The sequence below is a fragment of the Quercus lobata genome, chromosome 12, assembly GCF_001633185.2.
Source record: "Quercus lobata isolate SW786 chromosome 12, ValleyOak3.0 Primary Assembly, whole genome shotgun sequence".
Classification (NCBI taxonomy): Eukaryota; Viridiplantae; Streptophyta; class Magnoliopsida; order Fagales; family Fagaceae; genus Quercus; species Quercus lobata.
This window is the reverse complement of record NC_044915.1, coordinates 38981715-39007210: the sequence shown is the minus strand read 5'-3', so window position 1 is coordinate 39007210 and position 25496 is coordinate 38981715. Positions and strand designations below refer to the sequence as shown.

The 25496-nt window shown below is 33.3% G+C and overlaps 3 protein-coding genes across 3 annotated transcripts; all 3 read left to right on the top strand.

Annotated features, from left to right (window-relative positions):
• The first annotated feature begins 2952 nt into the window (after positions 1-2952).
• LOC115970031 (transcription factor bHLH118-like) lies at positions 2953-4210 on the top strand. The gene is made up of 3 exons (XM_031089691.1): positions 2953-3405; positions 3539-3880; positions 3980-4210. Exons 1-3 carry the CDS (start codon positions 3106-3108, stop codon positions 4064-4066), a joined length of 729 nt encoding a protein of 242 aa, XP_030945551.1. The 5' UTR covers positions 2953-3105; the 3' UTR covers positions 4067-4210.
• A 7025-nt stretch (positions 4211-11235) lies between these two features.
• On the top strand, positions 11236-11913 carry LOC115970636 (transcription factor bHLH36-like). The gene is made up of 3 exons (XM_031090233.1): positions 11236-11289; positions 11393-11734; positions 11842-11913. Exons 1-3 carry the CDS (start codon positions 11236-11238, stop codon positions 11911-11913), a joined length of 468 nt encoding a protein of 155 aa, XP_030946093.1.
• Positions 11914-24220: 12307 nt separating this feature from the next.
• On the top strand, positions 24221-25165 carry LOC115970635 (transcription factor bHLH126-like). The gene is made up of 3 exons (XM_031090232.1): positions 24221-24397; positions 24536-24826; positions 24921-25165. Exons 1-3 carry the CDS (start codon positions 24221-24223, stop codon positions 24999-25001), a joined length of 549 nt encoding a protein of 182 aa, XP_030946092.1. The 3' UTR covers positions 25002-25165.
• The last annotated feature ends 331 nt before the right edge of the window (positions 25166-25496 follow it).

Here is a 25496-nt window from a genome sequence, read left to right as displayed (position 1 = left end):
GTTCGGGAGGTATGCATCCAGATTTATAGACCATTCCGGGATTCATGATCCGATCAGTGCTTTATCTCCAACATTTCTTTCAACCACCTTATGTATTATTATAAACAGTGTCTTCTGATACTTGAATTTGGCAGGCAAACATATTAAGCAAGTAATCCTTTCTTGGGTCTTTATATAATGCTTTACAACATAAACAATTAGAGCTTCTTGTTCAAATGATATTGTACTAAGAATAAAATATGTGTTTATGAAGATATCCTTGATATTGTTGGTGGTGCTACTAGCAGATTTTTCTTCTATCTCTAACCAACTACCATAATGGTGCCTGCACTCTCCTAATTATCATAATACAAAATAACTAAAATATTGTGTTCTCATCTCCATACCAATGGTTAAATTCACAATGAAATTAATTTTCAGTAACCTTTCAATACATAACTTTGGAATTTATCAAACACTAGAAGGAATATTTTTAAAAATTGCGGGCAAAAGTTGTACCATAAGCTGATTTTGTGTCACATATCCAGGATTATCAGTGAACCTTTCCACTTTCGTACCCTTAGTTTATGATCTTCCCAATATCAATTTGATCAAGTGTGGTGCCTTTGGAAAGCTTACATTATCAATTTTTTAATAGTACTAGACTTGTGCTTCAATTTCTTCATTGTGAAAATTTTAACATAGCAACCCAAACTATAGTTTTAGTCAAAGTTTCCAATTTTGTGTTTTCATGAGTTCAAGTGACTTGTCTGAAGTTTCATGCTTGAACCCATTAACTCAAAGTTTTTTCTATACTCCTTCTAATGGTGCCTAATTTGCATCGGTCCAATGTTGTTTGCCCTTGGTTGACTAAGGTCGATTTTGAGCTAAACTTTTGACTGTAAAAAAAAAAAAATGCAAGTGTTTGTATACCATGGCTATAATACATAGGCAAACCATATGGTAATAATACTTACAATTTAAGTAGATTATGATTTATATGCTTGCACACCAACTCGAATTCTTTACTTATATATCAAGTAGGATTGGATTTAGGCATATTATTGATGGTTAATAAAATAAAATAACATAAAAATGTTGCCACTTTTGTGCTCAAATTGAATTAATAAGTTTCAATGGTGATGATTTGGAGAGTTAGGGATGCTTGCCCTGTTCTCCATAAAAGGTTATAGGAGTAAACTTCAGACCATTTTTGTGTGATGTCCTGTGTGGATTTGTATCTGAATTTGAACTTTGTAAGCATTCTTCACAGGCATATACAATGTTGATCTGCGCTATAGAAGTGATTATAGAGTACTTCATTTATAACTAGTCTTTTAAAAATACAAAATGTAGATGTAATTAGCATTTCTCTTGAATATGTCAAATGGTATCAAAACCAAGAGAACTTTTGTGGATCATAGCATATGTATTTGTTATGCATGTATTTTTTCAAGAAAAAAAAATATAATGGTAATAAGAATGAAATGGAGTTATTAGAGTTTTTTTCAATAATCCGGCCATGAAATTAAGTTGAAAAACTCCATATGATACGACAACGATAGAATATGGAATCTTATGTGTTTCCTACTTATAAGTCACAAACACACCGTCTCTCTCTCTCTCTCTCATATGAATAAAAATATGGAGGGAGCAACTTGAGTATATAGCTTCTCTACTTGAAAGTTATCATAATAATATCATATTTGCTAGGTCAAAGCCTACAAGAGGTGGAACCGATAAACCATATCTATTAACCTAGCCCCACAAGGGTACTAGTAGGCATGGAGCTGAGGTGTGTAGAATTTTTCTCAAGCAATTCCTATTGCGAGAATCAAAATCAGGACCTCCACTACCCAAACTACTTGGGAGTAAGGCCAGTGACACTAAACCATTACCCTTAGCCCTTAATGGCCTAATTAATCTAATTAATTTATATAATTTCCATCTTTTTAATAAGTGTAGGATTCGTTGTGATAATATTTTGTGTTCAAGTTCTTAATTTTGATTTGTTTGACATATATACATATATGTTGTTCTAAATATATATATATATATATATATAGAGAGAGAGAGAGAGAGAGAGAGAGAGAGAGAGAGAGAGATGTTATAATATTGGGTGAGAGTTGGGTCTTACATGTAATATCTAAGAAACTTGAAACTTTTTAAGTAGTAACAACCACTAAAAAAATTGTTTCTATGGTCAATTATAAGACTTTACTTTACAAATGGCATATCTTACCAACAAATTTAAGGGTTCTCACTAAAGAACAATTTACGAGCTGCAGGGTGTAATGCTCGCTGCTGTCTGAAGTTTGAACTCTATTTTCCTCCTTTACTATTCACCGAACCAAAAAAAATCACTAACTGTGATTGATAATTTGAGTTTTACCTACCCTTAAACGAATTATTTTATTTGGTTATTTACTTTATAAAACTCATGTTTTAAGAGTTACATCGCTATGATTGAACTAAGTAAGAGCATCCAGTTTTTTCAAATAAAAGTAAGAGCATCCAGAATCCATTATTTTTTTGCATAATATACACATGGGGATGAGTCCCGTCTTGACACGTCTCGTCACCACCGTTATATTCTTAGCAAACTAGGTAAGCATTATATATAATCCAAATTAGGCGAACAGTATGATCATAGGATCGTGTGAGGCCATAATGCCAGATGGTCTTTGGAAGGACCCACTGAAAGCTAGCCACCATAACTACAGTGTCGGCACGTGTAAATATAATGTAGGTAATTGAAAGTTTTCTAGTCTTAGTAGTAACAGAAGCTTTCATAATTTCAAACTGTATTTAACTATTTATTGTTTGCCAATTCAGAAACATTAAATATTTGGTCCATTTCATTGACCCAAAAAAAAAAAAAAAAAAAGTAGGTGGACGGACTTGTTTGTACAAAGGAACAGTGTCCAAAAGTGACTTTTTATATAGTGAAGTTATTTTCTTATGTAGCCAATGAGGCCAATCTTGCCTCTATGTGAGAATCTCAGAATATTAAGCTCATGGAAGATCTCATACCCTAACAAACATATCTCTCTCTTTTGCCTCTAGTACTGTCACCCTGCCATTAAAGGTTAGGGAACTTAGAGCAATTTTCTTTACAAAATAACAATGTTTTCTTCAGACCAAAATGGTGAGAAGGTGTTCCAGATTTCCACTACAACATACCAACATCACACAGTCCCACAAGATCTGATCTTGCCTGATGCTTTAATGGATGACAGTATTCTTAACAATGATAAAGGAAAAGGCCGTCAGCAAAAATCATTAGCAACTTTGGATAGCTGTGAGATCACTCATGAGGACAATGATAGGAAGGTGATGCATCGGGACATGGAACGGAATAGAAGGAAAGAGATGAACAAACTACATGGGTCACTGAGATCTCTTCTCCCTCTTGAATACATTAAGGTGAATAAACTATGTACACTTTCTTTTCCTTCTTCAGCTTGTAGTTTCTTAGTACTTTGTTATTATTTATGTGGATTTAGGGTAATTGGGTTTCGAAAATAATCACTTTGGGGTTACAACTATTGTGATTTAGGGAAAGCGTTCAATATCTGATCACATGAACGAGGCTGTAAATTACATCAACCACCTACAGGAAAATATTAAGCTACTGGGTGCCAAGAGAGATGAGCTAAAGAAGTTATCCGATTTGATAGCTCTTGAACCTGAGAGTGGAACCTCATCTTTGTGTCAACCAACCTTTGTTATGGTCCATCCATGTTTGGATGGTGTTGAGATTACTGTAAACAGTAGCTTCATGGAACAGGGATTGCCTCTTTCAAGAGTGCTCCAAATACTGCTTGAGGAAGGGCTTGCTGTTGTTAGCTGCGTTTCCACGAAAGTAAATCAAAGATTAATATACACTATCCAATCTCAGGTACTAGGTTTAACCCTTTATTAGGTTTTTATTTGTGTTCTTATGTTATTTTTGTGAGAAGAATATAGTGTTCATTTACCTCTAAATTTTGAGTCACAGGTCAGTGGCATGACACATGTAGATCTACCTGGGCTGCAACAAAGACTTACTGAAGCAATTCCATTATCACAGAAATTTCCCAAGTAACGGTGTCTTGTGCATTAAAATTTTCTGATATTCCTCTCTTGGGTGAGAAACTTTGCCGGAATGTGTAACTAGCTGATTTCTTTGTAACATATTTGGAAAATATTGTTGCCTGTGTACACATATTTTGTGGATGGAATTTAGAGTGGTTTCCATGTTATAAACCTCCTCTTTTGTGGTATAATTAGTGATCTAATTAACATGATGCACACATGCAGTTGGGTAAGCTTCTTATAAAAGTCCATGAGTAAGTTGATCAACATTCCTCTTTGCATAGAAATAACAATAAGATTAGAACAAAGGTTTTCTCCAAAACTAAGATGAATTTCGTCTAATCAACATATGTTTTAATTACATGATTCATAATATAATCTAAAGAAATGGTATGATTAAAATTATATGTTGTAGAATGAATAAACTTTCCTGCAAACTAACTTTGAGAAAAATTCTATGCACAAGATTATATGTGTGTGTTTACATAAAATGCTTTGCTTGATTGACTTTGTTTACATATTCTTCACCCTCTACAATCTTTTGTTGGAATTATTTATAATTCGCAACTGAACTAAGCAAAAAGTGAGGAGACTTGTATTTATTGCGAGTGCATCACCCTATGACAAAAACAAGAACATTGGGCAGCATAGCACTTGTCAGTAATCAATTGTTAGAGCTCCATTTGATCTATACATGCATCATCTTTGATATACTTGGAAACTTTGTGATAAAGTGAATGGTGTCATTAAAATAACTGTTGTCTCCCATTATCATAATTTAAATAAATAAATAAAATTTATCTGACTAGGATTTGGTTCATGCTTGCTTTGGATTGGATTTAGTTGGAACTTTAGCAGATAATGAACATTTGATAACTACATCAGAACTTTTTCAATCTCCTATTAAAACCAAAGGTAAGAATACTTGAAAATTACAACGTATTGGTTTCAACTTTCATGTTTGCAAATGTTCTTGACAACACAGTAAACAAATCAAGTTGTTTTTATGAACAAGGCTCAATTTGGTAAAATTACTTGTTAAAGTCGTTTGTTTATAAATAAGTTGAGTTTGAGCCTAAAATTGGCTTGTTTAGTAAATGAGCTTAAGCATATTATTTTGCTAACAAGTTTGTGAGAGTAGAATTTAAAGATTGGAATTTTTATTTTTATTTTTTTAGAAATTTTTTCTTGTTTCAACTTATGGTGTTTACTTATAATAATTGTACTATTTATCATCAAATCAAGATACCAATCGATTTTTTGTGTAAACAGAGATTGAACCTCAAATATCTTATTCAACCATCAGAGTCTTGGACTTAACTTTAAGCTCACTAATAAAGTATGTTTTGGACTTGAGAAAAATATTTTACAAAATTTGTTTGTTTAAGGCTCAGCTCGAATTATTTATAACCTTGTATTCATTTGGAAAGTAATTACCTTTTCATTTTATACTCTTTAGATGGAGTTTATTCTAAATTTTTTCTCTTTTTATTTTATTAAAAAAGTTTGTTTGTGAGATTGAGCTTAAGCTTGAGCTTATGCTTAGCTTTGACTAAAAGCAAGTTAAGTTCAAGGAACTTAAAATTTTAACAAGCTCAAGAAAACCTTGAGTAGAGATTAAATACCTTATTACTCATGTCAAATCAAGTTCAAGCATTTGATATTGAACTCAGATTGGCTCAGTTACAGTCTCTAGTGGTTAAAGGCTATTTATAGGGGAGGTTTTGGGATAAAAACTTGAGCCAAAATACTTGATTGTAATGCACATATTTTTGGCAAGATATTTGTTTTGACAAATTGCTGATAAACTTCTTATTTTATTTTGAATAAGTATAATGACACAACTTATGTCTTAATTGTTTCTACAATTTTCTGAGGCTATAGGTTGTGAGTAGTGGAAAATGAACATAGTATTAGTAGTGGGCTAATGTAAAAGTGATACTACACCACTCACAACGTCCTATCTCAACTAGTTGTGAAATTATTTGTGCCCATAGTTTTATTTTTCATCAAAAAGAAATATAACAATACCTAAGGAAAAAAATTGTTAAGGTCAATCATTTTAATTCCTAATGCTACAAGTAGCAATGTCTTTAACATAATAAACTGGTAAATTAACCTATTGTAATGAATTTTATGGCTATTTTGATCCATTACATACATGAATTGATTGAGATGTAGCTGTTTCAATCCAGGTTAGCTGCTGATGAACTTAATGCTAAGATGTCTCTTTTTAGAATTGATTTGTAGGGTATGTGTATTAGAACAGGTCATAGGTTTTTAATTTTATTGAGTTGATATAGCCAGGAATTGTAAATTTTATTTAATTTCTAATATTAAACTTCTGTAAGCCCAACCAATAATAGATGTTTTATATCAATTGAGAAATTACAACACACACATATATATATACACACAATGTAAAAAATGGAATTCATATAGTTAGTGAGTGTCACTAGGAAGCTAAGAATTCAGTAGTTAGGTGAAAGTCTGTGGTTCCAATAAAAATAACATATAGGCAATGTGGGCTTACTTGTGGCAATTTCATTATCTTTGTTGCCTTTTTCTCAAACCTTACTGCAGGCAGAAAGAGTTTATTTATTTTTCCCAGGAAGGCAATAAATCCATTTTAATCAAAAACAATGTTCAACTATCATAGGTATATTTATAAACAGAAGGCTTTACCAACCATCTAGATGAATTGATAATCTTCCAGTGGGCTACTTTTCTCAGGTAGTATATATCACCCTACACATATTTACTTGTTGGTTGTTTGTCTATTGATTGTTGTCAATTTGTGAAAAATCTAAATTAAAATAACAAGAGACACAGAACAATATCGAACTTTGTTTCCTAGCTACTTTGTTGTTGCTATGTCTTGTATTTAAATACCCTAAGTTGAGTCAGTAGTGAAAGCAACCTATTGTTGAGTTCAAATAATCAATATGGTGATGTAGACAATGTAAACCACACGTCTCATGTTTTGGCTCAGGGAAGAGGTAATGCAAAAGCAGGCAAGGGGGACCAGCTGAGCAGTCACAAGGTGAAAATAGCTACTGGAAAAGCAGTCTGTTGAAAGAGAAAAACTTGATTAGATTCACTAGCTAGCTAGGTTTGTAATATCTACTTTTTCGAGCTTCATCCAACAATCAGGAAATGCATGCGTGTCTCCTTTCTCTTGAGTGACTTGACCACCATTCTAAACAAATGTTTTCAGACTGGTAGGGAAAATGACATTAACAGTAATAAGAAAAGGGAAAAGGCAATGTAATAGAAAAGCATCAAAAGACCCACTGCCAATGATGAGAATGAGACAGTACTCATTTTTTTTTACATGTGCTTTTCACTTACATTAGTTAATATGAAAGTAGTATGAATGAGTTTATCAAATCGACAACTTGTGACAGTGAAAGCGCGCAAGGAAGCTTAATTTGACATCTGCCTAAAATCATGGCTGTGGTGGGACTTGAAATATATGGAGAATGTTATAACTATTATAAATCTTATTATTCAAAATCACAAAAATAAATATAAGCTAGATAAGGACTTGTGAATATTCAACGGTAGTGAGGATGAGGTGATCTTAACTAAGTGAATGAGGCAGCGATTTATGTTTTTACACTAGTATTATAAATGAGTTTACTTGACACCAAAATTAAGAAAATTAAAATGGACATTTGGCGCAAATTAAACCACAATTAAAATATAATTTTTATTTTGATAGTGTTTCGGTTTTAATGTATTATATATGATTAATTTTTTTTTAAAAATATATACATTAATTAAATTTCTTAATTAATTACTTTTTTGTTATGCGTTATAATTCACGCTTTGATTTGTAAGACTTATATAATAAAATTAAGTAATGTTAAGTAAACAATATTTTTCACAACTATTGAGTTGCCAAGTTATTGTTGATTTTTATATGAGTTTGTCATTGACACCATTTTATTGTCTATCATTTATAATCCGCTATTTTGGCATTTGTGAAAAGATTGTGATTTTAGACAATGGATTAATAAAAGTATAGAACCACAATTTTTTCACAAATACTAAGATAATAGATTGTAAATGGTAGATGTAAGGACACGATTTGGTGACGAACCTAATAATATTGGGTTCCCACGTAAAAGGCCCAGACAATACAATTTTTAGAGCGTGGGTGTAAAGAACTAGGTTAACTATAGTACTTCCCTCCAAGATTTCCCTTAAACCTGTTTCAGGTACAAGGTCGGTCTCACAAATATTTTTCTTCTGTGAATCCTACCACTTTCCTTTCTTACTTTCTTCTCTCTTGTTTTTCTCTGTTTCTTCGTCCTTCTCTTTTTCTCCTTTCTTTCCCGATCCGATCCCCCGTTTCAGGTTCTTCTTTTAGTTTATATACTTCCCTTTGCGCTTCATCCTTGCCGCACACGTGTAGGTTGGGTTCGGAGGATTTCTTTCTGTCCCATCTGGCACCTCCTGGAACTTCCTATGAGCAGCTGTAAGGCTGCCTTCCCACTGTTCAGGTATCACCTCCACATTAATGCGGCCAGAGAGTTGGTTGAGAGGTCATTAATGCGGAGGTAGCTGTAGCTTCAGATATTTGTTTGCCTTATCTCTTTCACTTTTAGTCGGCTACTCTACCCTTTGAGATGACCGAATTCGGAGCTCTGATCGTAATGAGCCCACGTCTTGATCGTCCTCGGAAACGATCGTCCTCGGACGAGTTATGCCGAGGACCAGGGTATCCTCGGACGGATATACGATCTCTGATGGGCCGCTGGCCCAACAGTCCTGACCCCATTCTGAACCCTAGGGGCCCATCAATCGAACGATCCCCACAGTAGACAATAAAGTGATGTCAGTGGTGGACTCAGATAAGAATCAATAATAACTTAATACTTGCGAAAAATATTCTATATGCATTGCTTTTAGTGCAATATCATTTTATATAGAACCACCACTAAAATCCATTTTATTGTACTCCAATCACAATCTCCACCTTAGCATTTGTGAAAAAAATTATGAAATTTATTGTGTATCTAGACTTATTTTTTATGGGTATAGGCAACATAATTTTTTTTTTTATATGAAGAACTAGGGTTCAAATCCCCCTTCCATTGTTGCAATTATGGACTTGGCAACATAAATAATTTAATTAGAAATGATGCCTAAAGGTTATTTCTTATCTATGAAGGCTCACAATATGTTCATTCCCATCAAGGATGTGAAAGGTTAAATATTTCCACAATTTCTGCAATGGCGCAGTATACTGAAGGATACCATTTTCGTCATAATGCGGATCACATAGTCTAGTGATTCTGTAATTGGCAATTACAAATCTCACTTAGAGTTTAGAGGTCCCAAAGTCCTTAAGGTTCATTTTATTGGTTAGTGTATGAATGCTCGAGCTTAGGGCGGCAACTACAATTACCTAAGCACACATGACACATATCATTTGAAAAAAAAAAAAAAAAAAAAAAGATTGCTCAAACACCCCAGAATTTAGTTAGGCTCTTTTGCACCTCTTAAAGTACTGTATGAAACCATCCACTAGCTAGGACCATTACCCTAATGTGGGGTGTGGCATGATCATTCCTATTTCTGGAATCTGTGGAATTTCGCAAGTACTATAGGTATCAATGTCAGTTTTGGGAAAGTTTCAATGCATGCACTAGAGCTGAAACATCGCCGTAACCCTCAGTTTTAAGTACGTTAATAATCAACTTAATTATTAGATAACATATCCGATCCTTGTCAGGAAATTGAGCCCCACATCCATTTGGAAATTTAAAGCAAATATTTGGACGATCAGCTTAAATGCTTAATTAGCTTCGTTCATTAGAGTATTCTATAGGTAATAATTTCCATCACAATCATAACCACTACATTTAATTAGACAACGTATTTTGGGGAGCAAATTAAAGATACGAAACAGCTAGGCTTATCTTGAGCTTTTATGCTACTTTAAAATATACACACCAGCTTCCTGCCCAAGTAATGAACGGCCTATATATAAAATATAAGATGTTTAAGATCTTTCCCTTGATACTGTTGCCATTGCTGTTTGTCTTCCATAAATTTTGAGTTATTTAAATCTCACATTCCTAAAAAATGAAAAGGCTCAAAGATTCTCTGTGCAATGACCCATTTTTTGTTTTCATTAAAATTTGAGAATAACGTGCAATGGATTAGGTCGCCTTCTTTTAACTTAAAGTTGGAATAATTGTCCCTCCAAATAATTTGCATGTTTCTTTTTCATCTTCAATGCATTTTTACCACATTCCTAGACACCCTAAAGCAAAGGACAAAAAAAAAAAAAAAGACCTTAAAATATAGTTTACAATTTAAAAAACTAGTACAAAACACCATTTGAGACATTCTTTTGGGATTGGGAAAATAAGAGAAAAAGATAGGACATTAATTATTCATTTTAAACTACTATTATGTTTTAGAAGGGAAAAAAAAAAAAATTAAAGTTTAATAGCACATATATATATATATATATATATAAAATAAGATCATGGACCACAATTTCTTGTATAATCAATACTATTCATAGTTTAATTTGGGATATCTGTTTAGACCATGTCACCATGATATGCAATTATAAATTACCCCGGTTCGAGTGAGGTTGTCCCATGTTAGGACTCGGTTCGTCAAGGCCTCAACCGGGTGTGGCCGGCGACTCCGACAAATGCTGGTCCACAATATGTGTATGTAAATGCCCACTAAGTCGTTCAAAACAAAAAAGGTGTCCACACACACAACTTTAACATGGCTGCCGAGGAAGCTTTCACCTTTCTTTGCATAGGAATAGATTACTGAGAATCTCAGCATCTTAATTAGTAAGGCCCATCGGAAACCTGATCACACTGTACCTAACGTATCTATTTCTTTAAATCCAATATCACAAAGAAAAAGGGGGAAAAAAAAAAGATTTGAAGCTCGAACCTCGAAATCATATTCCTTGTTCAATGTTTCTTCTCCTTTCAAAGCCATGAGTTGGTGACCAAATCTCCTCCACTCCCCATCAAAAATAAAATCCAACAAGATCTCGTATCAGTATAGGTTGATATGAGTAAAGGTCGGTCACATAAAATATTAGCAACTCCGGACAATAATGAAGAAAATTTAAGTAATAATAATGAGAGGAAGATCATGCGTAGGGACATCGAAAGACAAAGAAGGGAACAAATGGCCTCTCTGTACTCATCACTTCGATTGCTGCTTCCTCTTGAATTCATCAAGGTCAATAGCCTCTATAACTTTCTCTTCCTTAATATATGTCCTTGAAGCTCATAAGGTTTGTATAACTACTATGCTTTTTTAAGGTTTTGTTGATGAGTTTCAGGGAAAGCGTTCAGCCTCGGATCTCATAAACGAAGCTGCCAATTATATTAAACACATGACAGAGAAGATCCAAGGACTCCAAGTCGAGCGAGATCAGCTGAAGAATCTATCCAATTCGACTGCTTTTATTCCTGGGATCGAAATTTCGAATAATTGTTCACTGAACTATGCTACAGTTCGTGTATCCGAGGCTGGAGTTGAGATTTTGATGAGTAGCTGGTTGAGAGAGGAAGGTTTTCTTCTATCAAAGGTGCTGGAATTATTGCTTGAAGAAGGACTTAGTGTGATTAGGTGTGCCTCCAACAAAACAAACCAAAGGTTATTTCTTACAATTCAGTCCGAGGTATATATATAGTTTTCCAATTATTTTTTCATTTCTGTGTTTAGGGTTTAAAATTTTTATACTTTCATCAAATTGCAAATATATTTCATTATATATGTGTTTCACAGGTTTGCGATCCGACTCGCTTCAATCTATCTGAGCTTCAACAGAAGTTAAATGCTATGTGCAATTACGGGTGACTTTGTACTCTTGTTGTGAAAGTATTTGCTTGCACTCTCTTGATCGGAACTGATTAGAACACCCTAGACTTGGCTTTGTGTTTGTATATAACTTGTAGCACTATTTGATGAGTTCGTCCTTTGCGTTTTGTTTTGTTTGTTTCTTTATTTATTTATTTTTAATTAAAAAGGGATGTGAAACTCTTGATCTTTAAAACTCTTTTTAGATAATAAATTTAGATTTTTTTAGCTTCATTTAGAAATCATTAGAAGAAATTATGGTCATGAGGCACAAGTTTTTTTTTTTTAATCTGGGTTTGTATTATTGGGAACTAGTTATGATGCTAAAATATCTAAGCCCAAAATTCCAAATCTCAAGGCCTCTTCCTTCCATGGCCCATGCAGAGGGATTTTGCATTAGGAAACATTCATTTTGAAGCACATGTTGTCAACTTCATAATGTAGAGTGCAGTAAATTGATATTGACCAGATACACTTAGGCATCAGGAAATCAAATGGTATAGTTAGCTTTGATTTTTAAGTTGAGGGTAAGGCAAATATATATCCCTAGACTTAAATGCTTAATAAACTTTGAAGTCAACTTTTATAAGTCTCTCCTGTTATCTGTTTGTTTTCTTTGACAGACCACACATGTCAGGCTAACATGACTCTTGTAAATTTCACTAATATGTACTTAATTGCATTATGTTATGATTTAGATGTCTCACATGACTTAAGTGCAAATTTAATCATGTCTATATAAGCTCTTGAACATCTTTCTTGTATAAGTCAACTTTTAAGGGTGAGTTCTACCCATAAGTTTGCAGCATTTGGTATCAAACATAACTCTTTAAGTATGGGATTGAATGAGTTGTGGATTTGTGGTCAGACTGCAAAGCATGGTGGTGTGTTATGATCCAAATGTTCTACATGAATCTTAAGTGCAAGTTTAACCATGTGTATATAAGTTCTTAGACACTTTAATTTCCCTTATAAATCGATTTTCAATGATGAATTCTACTCATGGGTTTGTATCACCCTAATCTTTTGGTAAGTGGCTTGCTTGTGTTTGTGACCCTTGTAAATTTTACTAATTTCTACTTTAGAATTAATTCATACATTAATGTTAGGGTGTGTGTTTACTTACGGTAAGTGGCTTACTTGTGTGTGTGACCTTTGTAAATTTCACTCATTTCTACTTTAGAATTAGTTTATACTTTCTGAAAGATTTAAGATTAAAGCACGTGTCTATGCTGTAGAGATCTGATTATTCTTATATGATTGTCATTATTGATCTACTTTAGAATTAGTTCATACATCAATATTTTGTGTATCCATATTATAAAACTATCATTATTGATATAATTTATAATTAGTTCATGCATTAATATTAGGGTATGTTTGGTATGTTGTAATAGCTCCTGTAATGGAATAGTTATTTATGTGTAATAGTAATTTGGTCATTTGGTTACATCTTTATTACACGGATTAGTTATTACATTAGAATGACTATTCTTTAAATTGAAGAATAGTTATTCCTCTTTAAAATGGATGTAATAACTATTCTTTAGTATATATAATAGGTTTTAAAATTAATATATTACCAAAAATATAAAGTTTCCTTATACATCATCTTTTACAATCTTTCCATATGTAACAACCAAACTTATGAATAGTAATAGTTATTCCATTACAATGTCTTCTATTTCCAGTAATAAAGATTACCATTTCTAATGTAATCTATATTCAGTGTACCAAACGTACCTTTAGAGTTTGTGTGCGCGCTCTTGCACACATACGCTTGTGTGTTCATATTTATAGAGATTTAATTATTGATCTATTTTGGAATTAATTCATAATAAATTGATCTTAGTTTGTGTTGTGCGCCTGCATGCATGCGCTTCTATATGTGTATTCGTGAGCGTATGTGTTTGCATGTGTGTATGTACACTTATGCACTTGTACGTCTGTGTTTGTGTGTGTGTGCGCGTGTGTGCACAGCATGTGTGTCCTTGTTATAAAGATTCAAATATCGATCTATGATTGCCATTGATTGATGTTAGTGTTCATATAAATTTTTCTTAAATTTGAGAATTATTTAAATTATAACTGTGTGGGTTGATTAGGCATCCAGGTATGAGTTGAAAGAATTTTTTATGCATGTGTAAATATTTATAAGCCAGTGATGTACAGAACTCCTGGGAAAGACTATTAATGTCGTACACTTAATTACATCATCAATGAGTAAGCCATATTGTAGAAGTCTTACAAAACTCCATCATAACTGACACATATCACTGGCTCTATTATATATCACTTTTAAAGATTTCAAACACTATTTATTCAGAAGTTTTTGGACTCTATAACCCCCCCACCCCCTTTTCAAAGATGGTGGAATTACAGTCCAACATATAAACTTGTTACCCACATTGTTTTATAGTTCCAATCTATACTACATTCCAAAGGAGTAAACCATACTTGAGTCACATATATATAACAAAATGTTCTTCGTATACAGAACAGGATATTTCCAGTACTTTTGCTGTGTATATATTGTGCATTTAGATTTAAGTGAAATGAAGTACGAGCCATTTAAAAAAAAAAAAATTGACGTTATTGATCCATAATAGAATGAAGCTATATATATTCGTGAACTGTTGAAAGGGGCATTAGACCATATTGAATGCTTTGCCTAGCAATAAGAGTCATAAGACCATATTATTTACCTCAGAAATTGCAATGCATGAGATGTTGGAGATTTTCTCAAATTCCTTTTTTGGATCTAAGAACTTATAACTGATTCATTCATATATAATAAATCATAATTAAGTCATGATTGCAATTGTTTTTTTGAGTGTGTAATGTGTGCATTAATGTGTGTAATGGATACTAATCTTCAAAATCTCTTCTAAAATCTAAGATAAAATAAAATCAAGTAAAATAACAAACTTATAAATATTGATAGATTTTTAAAGTCAACGCATTAGCGCTAACTACTCTACAAATTTGTCACCTAAGATCTTGTCTAAGATTACAATCTTACTCAATATATTTTTATTAAAGGTGAATTTTGATAAATTCACAATTGGATTATATCTTCTTCTTATATCCTTCATGCTTGCAAAATTTCTAAAAAATTAAAAATCAATAGATATGTCATCAATAAATTTTTTAAATTGCAAGTTTTGTAGTTTAAAATTATGCATAAAATATAATCTTATAGATTATATAGTAAATATTATCTGATTGTCACAAAATTTGACATAAAAGTATAAAGAATATGCAATCCAACGGTTAGATTTTCAAAACATATAGTAATGTTAATGATATTAAGTAAGGTTGTAACATTAAACTACAACTAATTTTGTAACTAAATTTTGTCCGAAATAAAATACCTCTACCAACTGTACATTGACTCTGACCAAGTCTTTTGATCTAGCAGGAATACATGCTCATTGACCGTTCATTAAAATGCTAATATACAACTTGTTGATGATAACACACTAAAAAGATAATAATACTTACAAGATATTTAAAATTATGACGAAATCAATCAGATTAAAACCCGAAAATCTCCTTTTTTTTTTTTTTTTTTTTTTTTTTTTTTTTTTTTTTTTAAAAGAAGATTCAAACTCTTTAGAGTTGGCAAAACCTACAAAATGGTAGAGAAAATCTTCTATTTGTATGTGAAGGGGGGAGGGGGAAAGACATTCTGAAACTCTCAACTCACATATAATTCACAGTGTTCTTTTTATCACATAACTCCAACATATATGCACATAGAAAGACCATTTTGGGCCAAAACCACAGAAATCCTTAAAAACAATGCTTATGTATAATCGATAAATTAAAAAAAAAATAATCAATTTATTTCTTAACAATGAGAACGTTTATCTTTCACACCAAGAAATCAAGTCAACTTCTTTGCTAATAAAATAAATATATATTCTTCTAACCTATCCATGAAGACCATGACATACAATTTTAAATAGATACTACATTAATAAACAAAAGACGTTATTATTGACTGTCATCGAATATCTAATATTCAGCTAGACAGCTACCCTAATTTTCATTTTTTATTTTTTTTTATTTTTTTATGGTATATTCAGCTATCTTTGTTTGCAAAAGAATTTCCTGGAATAAAGTACCAAGTATCCACAAGATTGTGTACGGACTCAAGGATTTGTTTAAATTAAGCACTTGGGGTATCTATCTATTATATGCCTGTTTTTGGAGAGATTTCAGGAGCCTTAGTTTGTTGAAAGGGTCTATGCATGAACTAGAGGACGAATGTCAATTCCTGGATAGGTCTTTTTTTTTTTTTTTGGTGAGAAGAATTTCTGGATAGGTTTGTGCATACACGTAGCCTCTTTCAACCAAAAAAAAAAAAAATCTGTTTTTTGTTTGAATGATCTCAAAAACAAATTTGTTTTTACCAAACAAAACCTAAGTTTTTGGGAGATTCCACGTATATACTAGAACACATATCTTAGTGGAGAGATTATTAACTTAGACCTGTTAATCCTTAATTAGGGCCATGTCCTTTATAGGCCAAAAAATGAATTGACCCCTTGTGATAAATTAACCAATTAATTTAGTCAAATGAATTAATTAAGTTAATTACATGCAAAGCGTGTGGTAGTACAAACAAATCACTAAATAATTAAATATGCAGCGGAAAATAAATTTGATACGGTGATTTGTTTACAAATGGGGAAAGCCTATACAGTAAAAACCCTACTGGGTGATTTTAAAGTCACCACTCCCGAGAATCCATTATTATCAAAACAAGCAATTACAAGTAAAAGAATCTCAATACCTTATACCAACCTATAGTTGAACCTTTATCCTAATACTCAATTGGACTTGTTCTATAGTGACAATCTCTCTTTGTAATGCACGGCTCCCAGTACGTGACTAACCAATTTGATGCACGGATCTCAGTATGCGGCTTACTTCTTTGCACGAATCCAAGTACGTGACTAACTCCACAACAACCCTTTGATTGTTGTAGTTGATTTGCAGCAGCTTCACATAGAAACACCAATAAGATCTTCAATGTTGGTGCAAGAGACTTTGCTTGGTTACAGAACCCAAAGGCGTACAAGAAACGCAGCAAGAACTCTTTCTTTTGTAGGAGGAGGCTAGGGTTTCAAAAAGAAAACTTTATGAAGCTCTCTAGGGTTAGGTTTTTTTCTTTTTCCACCTCCTTTAAATAGGAGCTTAATGGGCTCTCCTAGTCCAAATAGGTTTACACAAATCTTGGGCTTTCCTAGTCCTATGAGGATTATACAAACCCATAAACAAATAGCCTTTTAGAATAAAAACATTGTTGGCTATAGACTGAAACTCGTAAACTCGATAGATCGAGACATCTGTCGAGCTTTAATAAATCTCGATAGATCGAGTTTCTGTCCAGGAGGTATCGAGACTTACAGATTGCACTTTTTTTGAGTAGTTCTTGAGTAATCTTCATGTCTTCAATTTAACCACTTGTAATGATCATCTTGAACCTTCTTAGATTTACCAAAATATAAATAAAGTGCGTTTTGTCAAAGGATATACCAATTACATAAAAATATATCCCTAACATCCAACATTGCTTTTAAAAACATGAGTAAAAATTAGAAAGCGGAAATATGGACCTACACTATACACAGCATCCACTTTTGTTTTATAATCCTAGCCTGCTAGCTAGTATATGTTCATAATATATTGACCCTTTTATATATCCCCAAACACATAATTAGGAAGTATATTAAATAGAGTGAAGTCATGAAACAGCTAAGCTAATCTTTAGCCTTTATGTTACTTTATAACAACAGTTCCTGGTTCAGCAACAGATTGCCTGTATTATATTGGGTTTAAGTATTCCAACCCTATATGCATTGGTACTGTCCGTGATGCTACTCTCCTTTCTCAAAGCATATATTATTCTCCATTCTCAACCCAAAAAAGAAACAAATAAATTTAAAAGTGTTCTTTGCAACGGCCAATGGCATCTATCTTTCCTTTGTTAGGGGGATCAACACCTAAGAGAATCTTTATTGTAGTGTTCATATACATATCAAGACATCATTAAATTAAAAGTCTAATTCTAAAAAATTTAGATCCAATCTTGTATATCAATTTCTTTCGTTTTTTTTTTCCTCAATGTGAGATATACTATTCACAAATATATTACAATATTCGTTATGCATAATTTGCACTGTTTGAAGGGATATATCTCCCTTGTGTTTTAGAACATTATCAAGCACATATTACCTTAACAATTCATTATTTAGTACCACCATATGCATTACAAAGCAATTTTTAGTGTGTCATTTAAGTGAAACAGAGAAAATCATGCTCCAGAGGGTGCCTATCCTCGGTTCTATTTTTGTAAGTAACCCAACCCATCTTACATCACTAGTTAGTTTAGTGTGTTATATATTCATAAATACATGTGGTGGACAGTGAATGGGCCATAAAATGCATATATTGGAGGGGTTTTGTTTATAATGTTGGATTTATTATTTATATCTTTTTTTAAGATAATTTTTTCATAATTCAATAGTAACAAAAATAGAAGATGGAGAATTCAAACTTTGCTTCTTCTTGTAAAAAATAGAAAACTACAATTCTAAACTCTTTTTCTTATAACTTGATATTCCTCGTCTCAGATAACACCAAGCCACAATTATCATTTACAAATCTAAACAAAACACAACTAAAACAAACGTACTTTCTTCTCATATAAAGAGCATGCCATGCCATTAAAATAAAGTTGTGTTCCAAATAAATGGAGTGTTTTATTTTTTGAGCAACAATTGTTATGTGGCGAGTGACATAGAATTATTGCCCATGCTGTGTATACTTGTGAGGTTTTTGGCCTGCCACTTATTCCTCTCTGATAATTTTCTAGTTTGTGTCACGTGTTTGTATATAATTGATAAATTTGTACTTTATTGTTTACACATACTCATCCAAGATACTCATCAACCCCAAGCCAGGGGTTAGGTACTTAAGTTGGCTTTCCAACTCAAGAAGGAATAATTAATTCTTTCGCATGCGTTTCGAGTCTATTTCATGTCCATTGCATTCTTCGCACCAATCACCAATGATACATATCCACATATCCAGAACTTAAAAGTTAAAAGCAACAATATATAGTATACAATCTAAGGACGAATGAGAAATGCTTACCGAAAGCGTCTTTAAGGTTGGGGATGGCAAGGAAAAAGCTGACAATGTCATAACCTTCAACTTCATGCTAACTTCCTCTCTTTCTCAGTCTTGATGAAGAGGCTAATTTTACCACTGTGTTTGGCATGGAAGGAAGAGGAGAGAAGGGAAAAGAATTGGAGGGAAGGGATTATTTTCCTGCTGTTTGGTTGGAAAAAATGGAGGGAAAGGAAAAGAAATTAAATCCACCGGGCCCACCAATTTCAATCAGCCCAAACTAAACAAAAATAAAGAGAAAGATTTTGGAAATTACAATTTTGCCTATTAGCATTTTACTCACTTGCCCACTTAATAGAGGTATAAAGGTAAAAAAAACACATTTTTCTTCTTTGCAAACCAAACAAATAAAAAATATATAATGTAAGGACACAATTCTCTGGCGGCCCAATAAAGATATTGGGCTCGCGCATGAAAGATCCCTCACAATATGATTTGTAGAGAGTGGGCTTGAAAAGCTAGTCGTTGGACACGGGGCGGTGCCTGGCCCTGGTTTTAGAGGAAATTGTGGATGGGCCTCCTCGGATGGGATCCGAGGACCATTGGGGTCTTACCCCGGTTACCCGACAATGGGTTTTTTCTGTAATCTCAGGTGTTGTTGGGATGTTCTCACCCAGATTGTCTCCCTTTTCTTGGAGGTGGGATCGAGAGCCCCCGCTTTAGAGTTACTTACTTTCTTCTTTTATACTCGTCTGCGTTAATTGTCCTTCGTCCACGTGTAGGGTCAATCTTTACAGGACTGATATTTGTCCCATCAGTCTAATCCCAGAATTGTTGGGGATGGTTGATAAAGCTGCAGAGTGCGGCTCTGTCACGTGTTGGATCTTATTTGAAAGGGTAGTAAGGATAACTTCCCCAAGATATTTTGGATCTCCTTACAAATTCGTCCCTATACCAGTTTTACCCCTTTATTCCGGTGGGATTCAGGATCTGTCGAGGACTGAACTGTCCTCGGCTGCCTCCCAAAATTGTTTTGTGCTCTGTATATTGTAGAGCTTGGGCCACAGTTCTCCTCGGCTCGGGCCTTTGGACTCTCTAAGGGCAAATGGGCCTGGTCCATGAATTATCGGGCCCCACATATAAATATCTTCTTTTCCCTTCCCTTTCCTACTTCCAACCATATACAGAGGGAACATGTTCTTTATCATTTTTTTTCCCTTAATCTTTTATTTTCTTTTCTCTTCCTCCATTTGCAACCAAACACAATGTATGTTTTCCAATGACATAAAGCCAAAACTTGCAACCTTTGCGGAAGCTGCACGTAACTTGAGCTTAAAGATTGTAGTTCAAACCATCAAGAACTATGCATGTTAAATTATCGATTGTAAATAATAGGATGAGAGATAGAGTGAAAATTTTGATAAATGATAGCTTTATGTTTCTCAGTGACATTAAGTTAAAGCTTATGACTTTTGAGGAAAAGCACATAACTTGAGCTTAAAAATTATAGTTCTCCTAATCAAGAACTATGTGTTAAATTACTGATTGTAAATAGTTAGATAGGAGATTGAATGAAAACAAGAATAAAACTTAAAATTTTAACTGTCTTAAAAACTTAAATTATTAAAAGATAGTAAATTTAATCCTTTAATCATATTTTAAAATTTTAACAATGTAGACAGAGAGAGAGAACATTATTTCGTGTGATTTTAAAATTTTAAACGCAAAAACCAACTAAAATTTTGATATTAGCCCAAAAAACTGGATAAAGTGCACACCACGTCAAAGCCAACTCTCAATTATTAAAGTCAATGGACAACGGCCACCACTAATAGTAGATGACGTGGAGTGATGTGCACCTCTAATGACATGGTGCCAACAGAGTAGTTGACGTGGCAAGCTGACATTGTTGTAGAGCTGTGTGGCAGCAACAGATTGTGAAATGTGACAACATCAATTTGTGACACATGGCACACAGTGCACGCATCCTGATGCTGCTGGTGTGTGTCAGGCGTGTGAGCACCTATAACCCCCAAAAAAAATTATACAACTTTGGTCACATTTCACATATGGCGAGTTTTGAGCGAGGTGAATCTACATATATCTACCATTTTTTTTTTTTTTTTGTAAGTTATGGTAAAATTTGTATAATTTTTTTAGTCCTAATATTTTTCTAAATTTTTTTATTTGACCAATATGAACCCCACCACTTTTTTCCATCATCCACAATTTGCCATATGGTAAATTGTGGCAAAATTTATGTAATTTTTTTGCAGTCCTAACATTTTTCTCAATCTTTTGATTAATATATGCTCTTAAAACACATATTAATCATTCATTTTTAAAAATATTTTATGAGAACCGTATATATATGAGTTGCTTTTTTTATATGGGTTTAGTTTCTGTAGTCACTGGACCCGTCAGGATACGGACATGTGTCTAGTCTTGCACACGTGTCCACAATCCAACATGTCCAGTGGCACGGGCCACTGAACAGAAGCGGGATCCTTTTTATATAGGCATACTAAAGTACGATAAAAGTATAGAAGTTCAACAGTACATAGTATAATGGTACATGTATACTCTACTACAATGGTAGCACAGTACTGTAGTGATACATTGAATCTAGACAACTATCATAGAAAAATCTGTATATACTAATGACACATATTTATACCACAACGTACGTGTTAGGTCCCCCGATCTTTCTTGTATTTTTTGAATAAATATTACATGCATACAAGTTTTACTTTGACAATGCATTATTCAGCACCACCATACAGTTTATAAAGCAATTCCATAGTCCGCGAGGGATTCTGATTATAATTCTTATGTGGCAAACGACATAGAATTATCGCCCATGCTGTGTATAGTTGTAAAGATTTTGTTTGTGCTTTAGACTCCTATATACTCAGATTGTTTAACCTATCTAATATAATAGCTAAGTAGTTACTTAGATTTATTACATAAAATGGAAAAGTAAAGAAGACAAGCGATGTGATGACCCAGAAAAACCAATGAAACCGTCTAGTTTCAAAGTAAAAAATCTGGGGAGGATTTAACCTAAACAATCCACAAGACAACAAATTCACCAAATAGAATGGAAGTGTTTACAATAGATTTTTCCCTAAATCTAATTCTACCTCTTGTAGTACTTACTCAAGTGACCACACATAGCTCCAAATCCACGAAGTCTTCTATTTGAATTTGTTACACACAAACACTCTAGTTTGTGACTTTAAGATCCCACTTAAAGGTTTTAGATCATCAGTAGTAGTTGATTTTGTATGCAACGACTTATCTCCATCGGTTCATGCAATATCAATCTAATCTACAGTAAGGGAGTCAATATTGTACCGCAGGCTGTACCGATTAAGCCAACGGTACGATATATTTCGGATACCGTTCAATACTGGTGTATTGTTTCGGGTCTACCCCTACTTTTTATATTTATAAATAAATAAATAAAAATATATATATGTATGTATATGTGTGTATTATAATAAATACAAAAGTTTACCATAAAACATTTCCTCAATTCAGAACTAATTATTCATAGTTTTAGACTTTAGTATCAATTAAAAGAAATGAAAAAAAAAAAAACACAATATAAAAAATAGAAAGCTTAAAAGTTACCATTGCATACTAAGAAAACAAATAATACTAATAAGTTAATGCAAATAAGTTACCATTCTGTCTTAATAAAAATTCAAAAATTACAAAACTTAAAAAAAAAAAAAAAAAAACTTTTTTCTATACCGGTCGGTACGCCCGGTACTGGCCGGTACGCCTAGTACCGGTTGGTATTGTCCGAAATTGGCCGGTATGGTCGGTACATGGCCGGTACGGTCAGTATTTAAACCGATACGAAACGTTGATATTTCGATACCAGTATACATACCGGCCGGTACGGTTGGTACCGGTATGGTATTGATTACCTTGATCTGCAGTGGATGCTTGTTGAGTTTGAAGATTACAAAACATCTTAGATCTCATAGGAGTAACTCACAAGTCTTGAAAAATGTGTATTAGGGTCTTGCCTTTATACCTAGTAGTGTTGGACTCAAACCCTAAACATTTCGCCGGCTTTTAGGCTTTATTTAAAATCTGCAGAAAACACATCTCGAAAAAGTCTCTCGATCGGTTGAGCAAGGCAAATTTTGAATTTTTCTTTCTTCAGCTTGACTGTTCTTGAATCTTGACTTGAAACAACTTGAGCGATGTCTAAAACTGTTTTAAGACATAAATATGTTATACTAGACATATTTTTGTACTCGGTTTGCTAACATACATAAAATTAGAACCTAAATATTTAATTCTAAATATTTAGAACCTAACCATTTTGGCCTGGAATTTTTTTGAGATATTCTTCTAGTTTGTGTCACATGTTTGTACATATTTCAATTGGTAATTTAATGAGTTCAATTATCAAAAAGAATTAGTACTTTAATGTGTTTAATTACACAAACACATCAAAGATACTCAACCCCAAGCTGGGGGTTGGGTACTTAGTTTGGCTTTTCCAAATAATTAATTCTTTCTCATGCTTTTCCAGTCTATTACATGTTCATTGCATTCTTGAAACCAATCACCAATGATATATATCCACATATCCACGTACAACTTAAAGCAATGGACCAAAAACGAGGAACACAGTTAAAAAATAGTATACAAACTAGGGTACGAATGAGAAACGCTACCTGAAAGTGTCTTAAGGTTAGGAAAAGCAAATAAAAAATTGACATGTTACCATTTTATTAGTTTAATTCTATAGTTCTTAGTGCGTTAAAATATCTTTGCAATATTCTAATGTTCTATTTGCTTGAACCATGTGGTTTATATTACAGCTTCGTGTCAATTTGCCATGCCCAATAATGTCCGATCCTCACTGCGTCGATTAACGACAAGTGTTGGTCAACCAAATGTGAAAGAAAATGGGCAGGAATTTGTTCGGTACAAAAGTAAAAAAGATAGCCCCACAACGAACTTTAACATCATTCCCATGCTATAGGGGTGTCTAATTCTTTTAGCTTTCACATATAATAAATAACAACAAAGAGGAAAAGCTTGAAGAAACAGTAGTCTTCATCCAATAATGTTTCCTTACCACCAAAGCGATTAGGTGGTGTGGCAATTCTCATCCATTCCCCACCAAGAAGATAGAATGCCACAATATCAAGTACCGGATCAATGCCTCACGCATCAAATATTAGACAATGATAAAGCAAATACTATTATTAATAAGAAGATCATGCGTAGGGACACTGAAAGACAAAGAAGAAAGAAAATGGCCATTCTTAATGCATCACTTCGGTCACTGCTCCCTATGGAAATGATTAAGGTTAGGATTCATGAACCTTCATTTAATTTTCTTCCTTCATATGTTACATAACTTATGGAATTTCAATGTTCTGTCAAGAAATGGCTATGTATCCTTATTTTCTTGCTTTGCATAATTGTTGTTTTGGTGGGATTTTAGGGGAAGCGCTCGGTATCTGATCACACAAACGAGGCCATGAACTATATTACATACCTGAAGAATAAGATCCAAGAATTGAGTGTGAGGAGGAATGAGCTTAAAAATTTATCTAATTTGAGTGTTGTAGTCCAACCTTGTTGTGATGGGGTGCAAATTTTAGTAACAACCAATGTCAATGAAGGTTTGCTTCTATCGGAAGTGCTTGAAATCTTGCTCAGAGAAGGACTTGATGTAGTTCACTGTTTTTCGAGTAGAGAAAATGAAAGGTTAATTTACTCTATTCAATCCAAGGTACGTACGTTTGATAATAATTCATTTATTTCTAGGTTTAGGGTTCCCATGAAATTAGGAAATTCTGCCTGAGTTTGTCCAATTTGAATTACAGGGCAATGATTTGGGTTGCCTTGATCTATCTGGGCTGCAACAGAAATTGAATGATCTTATCTTATCATCGAGATACATCTGAAAGTGACATTGTATCCACTGGCTGAGAACCACTCCCTTGATCTGAACCCTAAACTTGGTTAACTCATTGAAAGTATTTGAATTTTCACATCTTTGTAAGGGTTTTTCTTTTGTGAAGAAATTCAATGGAATCTTTTAAATTAAGTTGGAGATATCTTGTAAAACTTTTTAGAAACTGTTTCTAGAGGAATAGTTCAGCTTCATCTAGAAAATATGCAGTTGGCATAATAATTAATTAGCTAATTGGCTATCATTTCAAGAGCTCACTCGCTATTGCATGCATGTTAATTATTTTTTCTCAGTTTATGTTCGCTAAAATGGCCATGTTTTATTATGTAATTGGTATACAAACATATAGCGAATAGACCATATTGGAAACTCAAATCATAACTTGCATAGTACTTCATTAGATGGTAAGTTGATATTATTGTTAACGATCTTTCTATTGGGTGTACGGATACAAAGTCCACCCCACACAAGACAAGTTTATAAGTCA

Excerpts from the sequence above, each read along its gene's own strand:
- LOC115970635 (XM_031090232.1), top strand. The coding sequence starts at position 24,221 with ATGCCACAATATCAAGTACCGGATCAATGCCTCACGCATCAAATATTA. Across the intron at positions 24,398-24,535 it reads TCCCTATGGAAATGATTAAG|GGGAAGCGCTCGGTATCTGA; the intron begins GTTAGGATTCAT and ends GTGGGATTTTAG. Across the intron at positions 24,827-24,920 it reads TTTACTCTATTCAATCCAAG|GGCAATGATTTGGGTTGCCT; the intron begins GTACGTACGTTT and ends TTTGAATTACAG.
- LOC115970031 (XM_031089691.1), top strand. The coding sequence starts at position 3,106 with ATGTTTTCTTCAGACCAAAATGGTGAGAAGGTGTTCCAGATTTCCACT. Across the intron at positions 3,406-3,538 it reads TCCCTCTTGAATACATTAAG|GGAAAGCGTTCAATATCTGA; the intron begins GTGAATAAACTA and ends ATTGTGATTTAG. Across the intron at positions 3,881-3,979 it reads TATACACTATCCAATCTCAG|GTCAGTGGCATGACACATGT; the intron begins GTACTAGGTTTA and ends TTTGAGTCACAG.
- LOC115970636 (XM_031090233.1), top strand. The coding sequence starts at position 11,236 with ATGGCCTCTCTGTACTCATCACTTCGATTGCTGCTTCCTCTTGAATTC. Across the intron at positions 11,290-11,392 it reads TTCCTCTTGAATTCATCAAG|GGAAAGCGTTCAGCCTCGGA; the intron begins GTCAATAGCCTC and ends GATGAGTTTCAG. Across the intron at positions 11,735-11,841 it reads TTCTTACAATTCAGTCCGAG|GTTTGCGATCCGACTCGCTT; the intron begins GTATATATATAG and ends TGTGTTTCACAG.